This window comes from Lolium rigidum, chromosome 2 (genome assembly GCF_022539505.1).
Source record: "Lolium rigidum isolate FL_2022 chromosome 2, APGP_CSIRO_Lrig_0.1, whole genome shotgun sequence".
NCBI lineage: Eukaryota > Viridiplantae > Streptophyta > Magnoliopsida > Poales > Poaceae > Lolium > Lolium rigidum.
Window position 1 is genome coordinate 199,255,793 of NC_061509.1, and position 15,065 is coordinate 199,270,857.

At 47.8% G+C, this 15,065-nt stretch overlaps 3 protein-coding genes across 12 annotated transcripts; 1 reads left to right on the plus strand and 2 right to left on the minus strand.

Annotated features, from left to right (window-relative positions):
- Positions 1 to 1,878: 1,878 nt before the first annotated feature.
- On the plus strand, positions 1,879 to 2,817 carry LOC124687955 (tuliposide A-converting enzyme 2, chloroplastic-like). The gene has a single exon (XM_047221679.1). The coding sequence runs from the start codon at positions 1,882 to 1,884 to the stop codon at positions 2,815 to 2,817; it is 936 nt and encodes a 311-aa protein (XP_047077635.1). The 5' UTR covers positions 1,879 to 1,881.
- A 2,093-nt stretch (positions 2,818 to 4,910) lies between these two features.
- LOC124687956 (tuliposide A-converting enzyme 1, chloroplastic-like) lies at positions 4,911 to 5,966 on the minus strand. The gene has a single exon (XM_047221680.1). It carries the CDS (start codon positions 5,940 to 5,942, stop codon positions 5,001 to 5,003), a length of 942 nt encoding a protein of 313 aa, XP_047077636.1. The 5' UTR covers positions 5,943 to 5,966; the 3' UTR covers positions 4,911 to 5,000.
- Positions 5,967 to 7,342: 1,376 nt separating this feature from the next.
- LOC124692819 lies at positions 7,343 to 11,197 on the minus strand. 10 transcript variants are annotated; one of them, XR_006999698.1, is made up of 8 exons: positions 10,676 to 11,184; positions 10,548 to 10,573; positions 10,327 to 10,450; positions 10,068 to 10,142; positions 9,809 to 9,888; positions 9,675 to 9,723; positions 9,032 to 9,200; positions 7,343 to 8,337 (listed from the first exon to the last, which is right to left on the minus strand). XR_006999698.1 is itself a non-coding variant. In XM_047226252.1 (6 exons), exons 1-5 carry the CDS (start codon positions 10,746 to 10,748, stop codon positions 8,273 to 8,275), a joined length of 426 nt encoding a protein of 141 aa, XP_047082208.1. In that variant the 5' UTR covers positions 10,749 to 11,188; the 3' UTR covers positions 7,343 to 7,663; positions 8,255 to 8,272. The 10 variants fall into 10 exon arrangements, 1 of the variants encoding a protein (XP_047082208.1); XR_006999704.1 differs by having other exon boundaries at positions 9,675 to 9,713; positions 9,986 to 10,142; positions 10,327 to 10,573; positions 10,676 to 11,196; XR_006999701.1 differs by having other exon boundaries at positions 9,986 to 10,142; positions 10,327 to 10,573; positions 10,676 to 11,193.
- Between the last annotated feature and the right edge of the window lie 3,868 nt (positions 11,198 to 15,065).

Sequence of the window (15,065 nt, forward strand, 5' to 3'; positions counted from 1 at the left end):
TTCTTGAAGGTGTTGCTTGGTACTTGACGCATTGATGCTAGGAGTGTGGTAGAACTTCTTTGGAGTGCGCAACGGTTGTGGGTCACCGTCGCTTAGTCGATCCGCCCTAGTCTCCGTTTTGTTTCTTCTTTTCTTTTCTCTTCTTTTGGTCATGCCGTTGTTGTTGCCCCAAAATCTGCTTTGTTTCAGTTCTATTGTTAGTTGTATGGTGTGTTGCTATAATAATATAGCGGGGCAAAAGCCTGTTTCGAGAAACATTCAGAATCACACGATACAAAGAGAAGGTTCTCAGTGCTCTGAGCCCAAAAAAATATATAACTACAATTGCATGTAGAGGCCTTGGAGTTGCACAATCAGTGTTCTTGATTTGCTACATGGAAGATAAATGAGACAAATATACATAAATGTGGTTGAGATAAGTGCTGACCGGTCACATGCACGAGATATCCAACAACAACTCCATGTTACTCTATGAAAGAAAGCCGGTGTGCAGATTAATAAGCAACATCACCATAAATTGATCTCGTCATCTGCTCAAACGAACACATGAAGCTAGTTCTACTAAAATGGTGCAAGAAAGACAATACAGTACATACATACTTGTCCTTCTCGACGACCTGAGTTTCTCAAGTTTGATGTTGAGGTACAGAAGTCCTTCTTCAGCAGATGAGCTGCATGGTAGAAACCACCACCAGCAGCAGGGCTAGTTCACCTGATAAGAGAAGATGTTGCTGCGGTGAGTCTGCCTGGGGTTTTTTATCCGAGACTTTCTAGCATGTATGTATATATCAGCGAGCTTTTAATTTCTCTCTCTTTTTTTGATATATCTACCATTTTTCATGGCTTGTACTGTACTAATTTTACCCGCCCCTCTATGGCTCTATCAATGCAAAACAGCTAAAAAAAAACCAGCAGCACACAAGAAAAACCGGCTGGCATTTACAATGCCGAGGTCAACACCGGCATCGCCCCGGCCGGCGAGATAAATACAAGATTTTTTTGTAAACAACATCGCCAAGTGCCAATCTCTGAACGATTTCGTACGAATTTGGCACCGGATAGCAAGTTCTCTGATCCCAAATTACTTACTTGGTGTATGAGAACAACGTTAGGTCGTCAAGATTCTACACAAGCCTCTCCACGCCACATTTGATCCGTCGAAACGCAGCGTCTGGGGTTGATTCAGCTACTTTTGACAATATCCGTCGTTCAGCAACGGTCACTTTCCATATAGCGCATTTCCAACGATGCTTCATTGGAAAATGCTAATAATGCTTTGTATGTGACGGAGACATGCATATTTACCTCGACGAAATATTTTTCTTGTTCCTTTGTCCCCGGTTCGTCGGGAGATTGACGTATACCCTCATCGTGGAATGCCACGCGCGCAGGCCCTGCATGCTCGAGAGCTTGGTGATCACACAAGCTAGCAGACAAATACTATCATCTGATAAGTCTAGAGAGGAAAGCAGATAAGAAATCGCAGGATCTGCCTTCCAAGGCAAGCAATTTTGAGTTTAGAACTTCAGCTGTAAGTAACAGACCGAGTAGCGTGGAGCCAAGCAACTGACGTACTGTAGTTCAACCTTAACCAGCGCACACATGCTCCCAAATTCTCGTATTGCAGTTTCTCATGCATCCCAGCTCCCCTCCCTGTCTGAACTCTGAACTCTGACGAGTCCAAATCCAACAGTTCAGCCGGCCATCTAGAAGCGGAGTATTCGCGCCACCGCCACCTGAATGCTGTCGATAGATCGATGTCATGCGGTACGCCGAGAAATATACCACGTCGCCAGTTGCTAGTCGGCACACCAAACGAGCACAAATACTGACAACAGGCATCGGCTCCATCGACCAAGAGTAATACTCGAACTAGCGAGAATGGCGTCGAACACCGCAGCCGACGACAACGAGGTGGCGCACGAGTTCGGGCTCGTCCGTGTCTACAAGAGCGGCCGCGTCGTGCGCCCCTTCGTGGCTCCGCCCGCCGCGCCCGGCCTCGACCCCGCCACCGGCGTCGAGTCCAAGGACGTCCACCTCGGCGACTACTCCGCCCGCCTCTACCTGCCCCCGTCCGCCGCCACGGCCGCAGCCAAGCTCCCCGTCATCGTCTACGTCCACGGGGGCGGCTTCGTGGCGGAGTCCGTCGCGTCCCCGAACGGCCACCGCTTCCTCAACAGCCTCGCCGCGGCCTGCCCCGCCCTCGCCGTCTCCGTCGAGTACCGCCTCGCGCCGGAGCACCCGCTCCCGGCGGCCTACGACGACTGCGTCGCCGCGCTCAGGTGGGTGCTCTCGGGCGCCGACCCCTGGGTCGCCGCGCACGGGGACCTGGGCCGCGTCTTCGTGGCCGGGGACAGCGCCGGCGCCAACGCATGCCACTACCTCGCCATCCAGCCCGACGCCGCGCGGCTCAAGGGCGCCGTGCTGATCCACCCCTGGTTCTGGGGCTCCGAAGCCGTCGGCGAGGAGACGCGCCACCCGCTGGCGCGCGCCATGGGCGGCCGGCTCTGGATGTTCGCGTGCCCCGGCTCGAGCGGCGTGGATGACCCGCGAATGAACCCGTTGGCTCCTGGCGCGCCGGGGCTGGAGACCCTGGCGTGCGAGAAGGTCATGGTGTGCGTAGCGGAGGGCGACCACCTCAGGTGGCGCGGCCGGGCGTACGCTGAGGCGGTGGCCGCGGCGAGGGGCGGCGACGGGCAGGGCGTCGAGCTGCTCGAGACGGAAGGGGAGGGCCACGTCTTCCATCTCTTCAAGCCCGACTGCGACAAGGCCAAGGAGATGTTCGACAGAATCGTCGCCTTCGTGACCGCACCGTGACGCGCGTCCGAACATGACCTGTTATCAGGCCGGCAGCTCTGTGTGTCGCTACCTGTTGAAATAAACGTACTCCGTACTCTGATGTTGATGAAAAAAATTATATGATCTGGTGTGGTAAAATGCGAGAGGTTACTGTACTGGTATTTACTCTCACTCGTTCATTAACCTCTCGTTGTGGACATGGATAAATTCGAACTTTTGAACTTTGACTGCTAGCATCTTTAAAAAGATAGGATATTTAAAAGCGTATGCACTGGTCATCTCGAAATTGTGTACTTTCATCATGTATAATTGTGAGAGACGTCCATATAAGCATAATGCAACAAATAATTGTGTACTCTGATGATGAAATAATTTCAATGATCTGCTGATAAAATGCGAGTTTACTGTACTGGTATTTACTCTCACCCGTTCATGTTTAGTCATCTCCAACGCGATTGAACAAATAGGACATCTTTTGTGTCCTCTTTCATCTGTTTGGATGGCCTCGTGGATGTGGAAGGAGAGATCTTCATCCGCCTGTCCGTTTAGGTCACACGGTGCATCCAACTCGGCTACCCATTTAAGCAACGCGGCCTTGTCCTTTTTTGGTGACCTTTTTCATTTGGAAGTAAACGACTGCAAGACCACGAGATGCTCCACGTCCTCCTCATTTTCTTGGCGGCGTCAGCCTCGAGCCTCCGTGTCTCCGCGTCTTTCCTCAGTCCACGCGCTTCTTGCTCTCATTGGCATTCTGCTTCGCCGTTAGCTCGACCTTCGGCTTGTTGGTCACCGCTGTGGTGGAAGGAGGAGCCACGAAGCCTACAGGAGGGGCCTCAACGGCGGGAGGGGCTTCCGCGGCGAGAGGGGACTCGTCGTCGATGGAGGCGACGGCAGGTGCATCGTCCATTTCGCCCTAGATTTTCAGAGTGAAGTGGAATGAGTGGAATGCAGTCGAATTGGGAGACCGCCTGACGGGTTAGGGGAGGACAAAGGAGGACGCAAGCCACGTCCACACGACATCCACGACCACGCAAAGCAGACCCATATTTGGACCGGCTTTGAGTCGTGGCGTGGAGAACAAAATAGTTTTTGCCTTGCCTAGTTAGGGAAAAAAAAGTATCTGATAGTAGGTGGGTCAAAACCACGCTGAACACGAGTGTGCATATATAGAACATGGGGCATGTGAACCCACTTTTTGAAAACTTCCGTTTGTGATGTCAAAACATGTTTTAAAAATCGAAACACAAAATGATTTCCCAGATGATCTCAAATATGTACCCTGGACATGAGTTTCGTGACGAATTTTTTTTTATTTTGTCTCGGCAAAAAAATGAAATTTTGCAGGGCTATATAGCAGTATATATGTGACGTATTTTTTCTTTTTTAGATTTTGAGATAAAAAAGTGGTTTCTCCGCGAAAACTTTCTACGCACACATGAAACATGCGTACGTATCCGGATATTTTTATTTCAGAATTTTTTAACATTTGGAAAATGCATGTCCAACTAGGGTTCACATGCACGCCATGATCAAGGAACCATGAAGATTAATGTCGATGCATGCGTCAATCCTGACACACTCCAGGGGCCTCAGGCTTGGCCCGCTAACTATTCTCTCTATTCATAGATATAAGTTATATAGCTTTTGACACGAAAATTGAAGAACGTATGTGGAAGAAAATTATACCAAGTTTAGGCCGAATTACCCCTAGACAATTGATGTCAGAAAATAGAGCATAAGATAAGAAAACGTAATCAAATCCCGAAAAAAAAGTCCAGACATGTGGTGCAACGAAATACACCCTATATTCTGGATTATTAGTAGGCTTTGTTTTCTTACTAGCTGAAATACGAGTTTGTGGTCTTGTATACCAGAATAGAGGAAGTAGTTAATATCCTTGCAAAAGATTGTAATCCCACTGTTTGAGTAATGAATTTATTTAATTCGTAAAAAAAAGTTGCTATAATTAGTTTTGATGCACTTTTCAGTTACAGGATAATCACATGTTAAATTATTTAATATTCTCAAAGTCCTACTCAAATTTAGGAAATTAGGAGTATACACTATGGGTGTGATGGTGCATAATCGGCTTTATTTCATCAATCATAGAAGTCTCAGAATATATGGTGCACAAACACTCTTGCATGACTAAACGCACCGAGCTGCAAGCGGCTAGGCAGGGAGGCCGGTGGCGCATGTCATCACGCTGCGTTAACGAAGGCGACGATCCTGTCAATCATCTCCTTGGTTTTGTCGCAGTCGGGCTTGAAGAGGTAGAAGACGTGCCCCTCCCCCTCCGTCTCCAGCAGCTCCACCTCCAGCCCGCCGGCGCCCCTCGCCGCGGTGACCGCCTCCGAGTACGCGCGGCCGCGCCACCTGAGGAAGTCGCCTTCCGCCGTGCACACCATGACCCTCTCGCACGCCAGAGCCTCCAGCCCCGGCGCGTCGGGAGCCATGGGGTTCATCCGCGGGTCGTCCGCGCCGCTGGTGCCGGGGCACGCGAACAGCCACAGTCCCGCGCCCATGGCGCGCCCCGCGGGGTCGCGCGGCTCCTCGCCGACGGCCTCGGAGCCCCAGAACCAGGGGTGGATCAGCACGGCGCCCCTGAGGCGCGCGGCGTCCGGCTGGATGGCGAGGTGGTGGCAGGCGTTGCCCCCCGCGCTGTCGCCCGCCACGAAGACGCGGCCCAGGTCGCCGTGCGCGGCGACCCAGGGGTCCGCCGCCGAGAGGACCCAGGCCAGGGCGGCGCGGCAGTCGTCGTAGGCCGCCGGGAGCGGGTGCTCCGGGGCGAGGCGGTAGTCGACGGAGACGCCGAGCGCCGGGCAGGCGGAGGCGAGGTCGTTGAGGAAGCGGTGGTAGTTCGGGGACCTGGCGGACTCGGCCACGAAGCCGCCGCCGTGGATGTAGACGATGACGGGGAGCTTGGCGCCGGAGGTTGTGACGGAGGGCGGCAGGTAGAGGCGGGCGGAGTAGACGCCGAGGTCGACGTCCTTGGATTGGACGCCGGTGGTGGCGTCGAGGCCGGGCGCGACGGGCGGGGCCACGATGGGGCGCTCGACGCGGCCGCTCTTGTAGACTCGGAGCAGCGGGCCGAACTCGTGGACTACCTCGTCGTCGACGGTGGGCGCGGCGCTGGAGGCCATGGTCGCAACTGCTTGGGTCGATGGGCGCTGTGTGGGCGTGGCGAGCTGAGCTGAGAGCCGGTTGTTGCTTTACCTCTAGTCTTGTTATCTTTGTTGGAGTGTCACTGACTAGGTACTGGCCAGGTGCATTTCTTGTCGTTGCGATTGGCGTGACGTGAAATGATGGTGTGTGGTTGAGCCGAGTTACGTGCGTGATTTTCGTCGCCGCTTCTAGATGCCAGGATGTTCGCGAGCAGTGGAATGGTGGATACCGACAGGGGCGTCCGCCGGTCACTTTGGCTGGCTTGCGAAAATCAACAATGGAGATAGATACTCCTTTGATACTCCTTATAAAAATCTACTTAAATTTTTTTTTTAAAATTGAAATAAAAAAAATTTATGTACATATTATGTTGATATCTACGTAGGTGCATTTTTTTCAAAAAAAAATCCAAAAATTTGAAATAGCAATTTTTAGAACTTATGCATTACTGTGTGGTAACAAAAGCCCGAACTTAGTTTGGTCGAAATGTATCTATGTAAGATGTAGTAATCCGTATTTGTTCTCTTTTTTATACAATTTTTTTTTGGTGCAAACAGAGTACCAGCCAGATATTCTATTAGAACTACAATCCGCCTATTGTCTCCAACATATCGCACATGCCTAATTGTCCCCCTCGCCATGGCATCCTCGCCCTCCCCTGTGTTGTGGTCATTGCGGCCTGGCACCCCGACCTTCTGAGACGGCGTGCGATTGAATGCTAGCGGTGCCATGGCGCTGCCTCCTCCTCGGCTTCCCCAAGGCTATTAGAATATCTATTTTTTAGAAAATTTTAGGACCAGTTGGACTAAGCTGGATACGTGAGAACATGTTACAATTTGACATTATTAATATGTGTTAGGCATGTGTTAGAAAATATGCCCACATTAAAATATGTGTTACAAGCACATGGGTTGTCTAATTTTAATGTGTCAGAAATCATAGGTTAGCTAGTAATTTTTATATGGTAGAACACTTTATAAGTTGACATGAAAATGATGTGCATCTTTATGAGCAAAGTATTTTAGATGATTCATTGTTTAGTTCCAGCTTCATATGAGAGTGGTCTTATTTCATTGACATTGTACAAGAAGATCTAGTTACAGATCTAATGGCATGTAAAAAAAGCTTTTCTTATTTCCAAGAGCAACGACATAACCAATGATGATGTTGTGTGAGACAAGATTTCTTCACTCTAGGCCAATTCTCACACCTAAGCATGAACATGTCCAACTATCCCGCCGTCACGAAGTCAAATGATGGCTCACTAGTGGTTGGGGCGCCCCTTGGGGCGCCTCCTCGCCGGAGCTATGCGTCCCAATTCATGTGCATGAAAGTAAATTTACTGAGTCTGACGAGCACTTCCTATGCCCATGTTTACTTTTCTTTATTTATTATTTAGATCCACTTACACAGTAAACTCTCCATAGTTAAATGGCCCAAAACGGCACAACATGTTTACTGGACACCATTAACTTTACATTAGATTTTGCAATGAAGGCAATACCTAGAGTACACTTTGCACTTTACATTGGCAAAGATATACACCGAAAGGAAATCATCAAAAATGCTAAGTCTAAGGTATCTGACCAGTCTAATACAAATATAGAAATATTGTATGGAAGCTCCACAATACACCTTCTTTTCTTTCCTTTGGAGGGTAAATTAGAAAAGAAATATGCAAGACTTTCAGTTGGTCGACCTGCAAAGTTTACCGAATGGTATCGTTATTGCACTCCATGCTTCAGCAAGGGTGCAGATATATTGATGCTGAGTGTCTACCAAGTCAACATTAGAAGTCTGAAAAATAAAATGGTAGCAAGAAAGCTGACATCCTCCCCAATGCACAAATTTGTAATTGATACTTTGGAATCTCATGACATGAATGAAACCTTAGCAGCAGAATTTGAACTTTTGCGGTGAGAACATCCAATCAACAATAGATACGGGTAACAGTGCATTGGGTACACCAATTCAGTGGTAAGTATATCTAACAAGGAATACATTAAAGCATATATAATCCCATGACTCACCAGATCGATTCTATCAGTAATCAGTAACAAAGTTAACATGAAGTTCCAGGAACAAGAAAGTAGAAGTATGCACTTTGTAGGGCATAGTATTGAATGGTATCCCATTATAGATCTAACATATTACTTGTTTCACCTAAACTGTATTTGTTTGGTCATTATCCAAAACTGGATACTTAATTTCAAAATATGAAGATGCCTAGCATAACAAATAGGAGTATATACATAAAGGTCACATGAATATGTGCCTTTTGGAAATGTACCTCTGGGGAATCCCATCATTACTTGATCTTTCCAACAGTAGGTCTCCCATTATAGAGTGGAACCAGAATCCAGGAAGTGCTTTCTGAAAGAATGGACAATTAGTAGAGAATTCAGTTAGCGCCTTAAAAGAACTGTGAAACATAATGAAACATTTTATTTTCAACGGACTACTAACAAAACATTCTTTTGTCCAATTAGTGTAGAGTAGAGAATTCAGTTAGCGCCTGCAATTTTACATTCTGCTTTATGCTATTCTATCTTAATTAAAGATTCTTCGAAGATAAAAGAATGTAGTCATTGACTTGTTCCTTCAAATGCATCAAAAACTCAGTAAGGAAAGTATAATTCTTTATTGAAAAAAAAAACTTTGGTGAGCACAGTACCACAAACCTTCTGAATCATAGTACCATGCGAAAATGTTGATTCATCCATTTGGTAAATTGGTAGTACATGCCAATAATTTGGGTGCCTTTAAAATTTTATAATTAACACACATAACTGCATCATCAAGCCTAAAAATAACACTAAATCACAACTATTGATCTGGATCTGGATCTGGATGCTTCAATCACTATGGACATGCATAACAAAATGGAAAGAAATCAAAGTATATCTTCAGTCCAATGCTTTAGTTGAGCTTCTGGTCCAGCCATTAAATTTCAACTTATACGCTACCACATATTTCTTATCTGACGCAAAGAAAGGGAAAAAGGCTAGCACACAATTTAAGAAGAAGGGAGGGGAGATGGGACTTGAGGAGTTTGCCGCGTTCTCACCAGCAAAGGAGATGGCAATGTTCGTGAAAGCAGCGGCTTCAGACACAAAAGCATAGAGGTGAGTATGTAGACAGAGAGGGGCACAACCAGTTGCATGATTGCATTCTCTTGTTGCCAGCACTCTAACCAAGGTAGAAGGTCCTGGCCCATCCGATAATAGATGTACAAGCTGTAGCAAGTACTAACGAACATAAGCAGTGCAATGCCAGCAGTATACTAACACTGCTATTTGAAAGACTAATCATATGAGGAGGGGGCCGAAACAACTCTTATATATGAACAAGTGAAATAAGATGATAGAACTACATGCGAGTACATAATGTAAAATAGAACTACTGGTGATGCATGAAGATAAGATTCGTTGAGCCATCATTTTTGAAGAAAATGTGGTGTATATGAAAAAAAAAACGTGGGTGCAAACAGAGGAAACGTACAACCAGACAAATCTACTTCAGTGAAATACCAGAAAGTATTATATGCGTGAGTATGAACGTGAGCACACCAGTCCAGAAAATATACCATGGGAGTACATGCGCATAACTTTGTAGATCACAATCTTGGTTGATATATTAAGAAATCAAAATATTTGAATGTAAAGTGATGAAAAATATTGACCAGTAGAAAGAAATTTTGCAGCAGTTACCTCTCTTAGCATCAGGAAGATGGCCTTCATGGTTGCAAACTGAGGAATCCTGATACATTATTGAAAGCAGTCAATGTATGAGCATCAGGAGCATTGCATCCATTTATAAGGAAATGAGATGAGATTTTACATACACATCTTCCAGGAACAAACTGAACAGATGGACCCCAATGACTTACTGCAACTACTCCAGAAAGCTGCAAGTAAAATCTACCTGTTTCACAACATGAATAGGAAGCAACATTTAAGATGTGTGGAAGAATACTCCCTCAGTTTAGCACAAAAGCAAACTCAAGCATATGGGCAAATACCTAATAAAGAGATGAAGCGTGACACAAAGAAAGCATATGCAAGTGTTTAGGATGAAATCATGAATACCCTAACAGGGATTACCATTTAAGGGACCTGCTCCTAGGATAATGGTAGGCGTTCTCCATTTGCATCACGTATTTTCCGCTCCAAAAGATCCTAACCAACAATCATCTCTGTTACTCGTGTTCAACGGTTAGAAGGCTATCTATATATCGATTAATATATGTGATCACACACCCTCTTCAAAAACTAATACATATATGCAAGAACAAAAAAAAGGAAAAGCACAGGAATCCAGAGCAGACTCAACAACCGAAGCAGAAGTCTATCGCTAACTTACCATATGTACCCTGTGTTAGCTCATCTGCAGCACTCCGCAGCCAATGCAGAGCCCCAGTGCCATCGTCATCGGCGGCATATGCTCCCAGACTCCACCGCCTTGGCCGACAACCCCGCAGCTGTGACTACACACCCACGAACAATGTCGTCAGTCATGATGTCGCCGACACCCAAATACGTGAAGCCATGCTCCTACGACCAGATTGGCGTCAAAGCAATCACCTTCCCAGCAGCGGTGTATTCCATTTCTTCATAACATGAAATTCATTTTTAGTCCTAATTTTTTTTTTTTTTGCAGCTATTGCTGCATTAGAGCGTTTCAACAAACATATGGTGGGCGTGGCACAAACCTGCTAGGTCTGGTGCCTCGCGGATGGCCTGACGATTGCAGCAGTATCCAGCGTTTCGACACAGCGGAGTCATCTTGAGGACGCCGGACAGTTAATGGCGAACTTACCAGGAAAAGTGGAGTGAGACTGTGAGATGCCTTGCTCCCTGCCCCCTGTGTCCAAACCTCCAACCCCTCAACATGGACATGTCCTGGTGGTGTGGCGTGGAGAGGAAGGAGCCCGGTCTTCTTTGCCCCCCTCCCGCAGCTGCTGCAACCACCGGCCCCTCTACCAAGGGGGGCCGGTGACGAGCACCCGTCTGCTTGACGATGATGAGGCGCGATAGATGCGAGGTGAACGATGTTGGGGAAAGATGACAAATGTGGAGGGAGGAGATGAGGGAGGCCGGTGGAATAGAGGTGGGGAAAGAGGAGGTGGGCGGCGGGACGAGACGAGGGAGGTCGGCGGATCAGCGCTCGCCGCAGCGGCGGAGGCGAGGTTGCGTGTGTGGAGGGGGAAGCGCCAGGGGAGAAGCAGGGGAGGCGGCGGCAGTACGCGAGTGAATGCCGTGTTTTTTCCTGGTTTCTATCTCCTTTTCCGTCGGTGGAGATAAACAGGCCCAGCGCCCAGCCGTCGCGCAACAGGTAGCTATCGTGGATAGTCCCAGAAGCTCGCCAGGGTACACGCACTTGCTTATTCTCAATGTCTCCGCACCCTCTGTGAGCTGTACAATTTCCACACCTTAATGTAACAATGGATGTGGTGATGGATTGTGGTAAATTTTGATGTGTTGGTACTTGCTTAATGTAGTACTCCCTCCGTTTCATACAACTAATATGAAGCAAAGGGGGTAATATTTTACATAGTTATTCATTGTGGTAATCTATGTTGGTACTTTATGTAATAGCTGTTAGGATGATCTCCACGGGATCGATCCCAACGGATCGATAACGACCTTTGACCTCGTCCGCGCCCTGATCGGGGGTGCCCAACCCTATCTCTGGTTGGTGGGCCCCTGTGACCTGCGCTATATAAAGAGGTGGGGGCCGGGGCCCACAGTACGAAGTTCACCGCGCCGCAAGTCACCCCACCGACATTCCCTACCGATCTAGGGTTAGCGCAGTACTCACGGGAAGCTCTGCCGCCGCCGCCACCGCACGCTCACGCCACTCGCCCCGTCGCCATGGACAACGGCTCGAGCTCCTCCTCGAAGGGAGAAGGTACACCGTCTCTCTCTCGATCTCTCTCTCTCTCGGATCTCGCAGCATACATACAGTCATAGTTTTCTACCGTTAGCATCTAGCCTAGAAGATCCAAGGGATTTAACATTGGTACCAGAGCTTCCTAGTTCTAGATGTTTTTCGGGTAGATCGAAACAACAAACCCTAGATTAGCCCATGTAACCAAAGGAAAAGAAAAGGTAACCGGCCGACGCCCTCGGGCTCGCCGGCAAAGTATGCGCTGCCGCAAGGCCGCGCCGTTCCTCTCGATCCAGGTGCGCATCGGCAAGCCAAGGCACCTTGAAGAAGAACCACCTCACCTCCACGTGTTGCTGCGGCGGCCGTGCGAGATGGGGCAAAGAATAGCTTACCAAAAGGGGCAGTGGGGATGTGCGCCGCCACCGCCGAAAGACACCGGCTACTGCCGGCAAAGAAAAGCGCCGCCTCTGCGCGGCAACGGGCCCACCCTCGGGTGCACGCGCCGCCGCCAAGAGGTACAGGGGGCGCCGCCGCGTCTTCTTCTCCGCCGTTGGCCATCGGGTCTACTGGTGGTGGAGGAAACGAAAAGGGGAGGGGCTCGGCTCGGACACCTGCTGAGCGCAGACGAGCAGCGGTGCTACCTCCCGGCCGAGAAAGAAAGGGCGAGTGCGGCTGGCGAGGGCAAGCCGCCATAGCCGAGCGCGCGGGAGGAGGAGCATCTCCGTCGCCGCCGCCGGACATAGACAGAGAAGGGGCTCGGGGGAGAAATGAATCTAGGGTTAGGGTTTGGCCGGTTGGTACCCCTTTTATACCGCCCGAAAGTAATGGCTGACCGTCGGATCTCATCCGACGGCCAGGAGCGAGCGGCGCTGGCTGGCAGCGTGGTCTCCGCGGCTGGGCCGCGTGGAGGCCGTGTGGGCCGCGTCAGCAGCGTGGCCGGGCCGCGTTTCGGCAGGCCGAGTCGGCGGGCCGCGTGCGGGCCACTCCTGCCAGCAGCGTGGGCGAAGCATTACTGCGCGTCGCTCGGCGCGTGCAGGCCGCTTGGGCAGCGGGCCACGTGTGCACAGTTTTTACAGTTTTATTAATTACAGAGGCATTGTTTAGGCAGTTTTGGGTCATTTTTTGGCCAAAATTTTGTCTAGTTTTTTCTGAATAAATAGGACCAACGAAATATTTGTTCAGAAATTAAAAAGTAAAATAAATGCCTCTGAAAAGTTCAAAGTTTAAAAGTTTAAATTCACAGTTTCCGTTGCCTATAGTCAAAGGAGCATTTTAAATGCAAAAGTGACTATTAAATTTTGAAATGAATAAAAGTGATTGTTGTGACAATTATGGTTCTGTTATTTTTTGACCAACGTTATTAATGACATGACCATGGTTTTGTTGCAATGATGATATGTGCATTTATCTCTATTTCTGCCCAACGGTGATATAGTTTTATCTGCATTAACACAGTTGCATGTTTTAATTCGGACCAACGTTGGATTATAATTTGCAATTGTAGTATTCTCACTTCTTTGTGGTTTTCAGGAGGGTTCTACTTGATGAGCTGCATCAAGGATGTTACCACCCTTAGAGGGGATAACTACACAGAATGGAGGAAGAAGGTGGATTTCGCCTTTGTCTGTGCTGAGGTGGACTGGGTGGTTGACACACCGCAGCCCACCAAGCCTACTGATCCCGTCAGAGCTGACGAGGATGCTGATGATGCATGGGATAAAAAGAAAAGGGACCATGCTCCTGTGGAGATGTCCTACACCCTAGAGAACAGAAAGTGGCAGACTGCCAATAAAAAGTGCATGGCATTCATAAAGAACACAATTGAGAACGTCATCGTGGGCTCAATTGTAGAGTGTGCTTCCGTTGGGGAGTACTTAGAAAAGATAAAGAGCCAGTTCACTGGCTCTTCAAAGACATATGCTACCCAGCTGTTGAAGCAGCTGGTGACAGAAAAGTACATTGGAGGTGCGCATGGCATCAGGGAGTACATCCTCAGAATGAGCAACCTGGCTGCAAAGCTGAAGCCCATGGATGCTGACCTGGACCTGAAGCATGCACTTCTAGTTCACTTGGTGATGGCTTCATTGCCACAATAGTTTGACAACTTTGTTGTCAATTACAACATGAACCCTGCAAAATGGGACATTGAAAAGACCATTGCCATGTGTGTGCAAGAGGAGGACAGACTCTAGGCACAGAATGGAGGTTCCATAAATTATGTGAAGGATAATAATAAAAGGCCCTTCACACCAAGCAACAATGGCTCTCCTTCAAAGCAATATGGTAAAGCCCCAATGCAGCATCATCAGAAGTTCCAGTACAGGCCATTGCCAGTGAACAAAGATCAGTGTCTTCACTGTCAGAAGACTGGGCACTACAAGAAAGACTGCCCTACTTTTCTGAAAGAATTAATGGCAAAGAAAGGTAACAATTTAGTTTCCTTTGTAAATGAATCCATGTATACACGGTTTTCGAAATCTACTTGGTGGACTGACTCAGGTGCAACTGTTCATGTTGCAAATTCTTTACAGGGATTCCATTTGACGAGGACTACGAAAAGAGGGGAAGGATACGTTGAAGTCGCGAATGGAATTCAAGAAGAAGTTGAAGCTGTTGGCGACGTCCTCTTGGAGCTAGCTGATGGCTTGACTATTCTGCTTAGAGATGTCTTATTTGTTCCTTCCATACATAGAAATTTAATAAGTGTATCGCGCTTAGCTAAAGACAGTTATCAATGTTATTTTGGACATGGCAAATGTGCCATATGGTGTAATAATTCTTATGTTGGGGTTGATATACTCCATGATGAGCTTTATTTATTGTCCTTGCGCGAAAAAAGTATTGTCTGTGTGTAAAGTGAATGAACAAATACCCTCATCGGAAACAGAAGGAAAGAAAAGAAAAAGAACGAATGAATCATCGAAATTATGGCACTGTCGCCTAGGCCATATTTCGAGGGGGGGAATAGAAAGACTCGTTAAAAATGATATTCTTCCTCCATTAGAATTCTCAAATATAGAACAGTGCATCGATTGCATTAAAGGAAAATTTGTAAAGCAAATTAAAAAGGGTGCAAATCGAAGCACAACAACACTAGAAATAATTCACACCGATATATGTGGACCATTTCCTGTGAAAAATGTGGATGGCTATGATTCGTTCATAACATTCACGGATGATTACTCCCGATATGGTTATATTTATCCAATAAA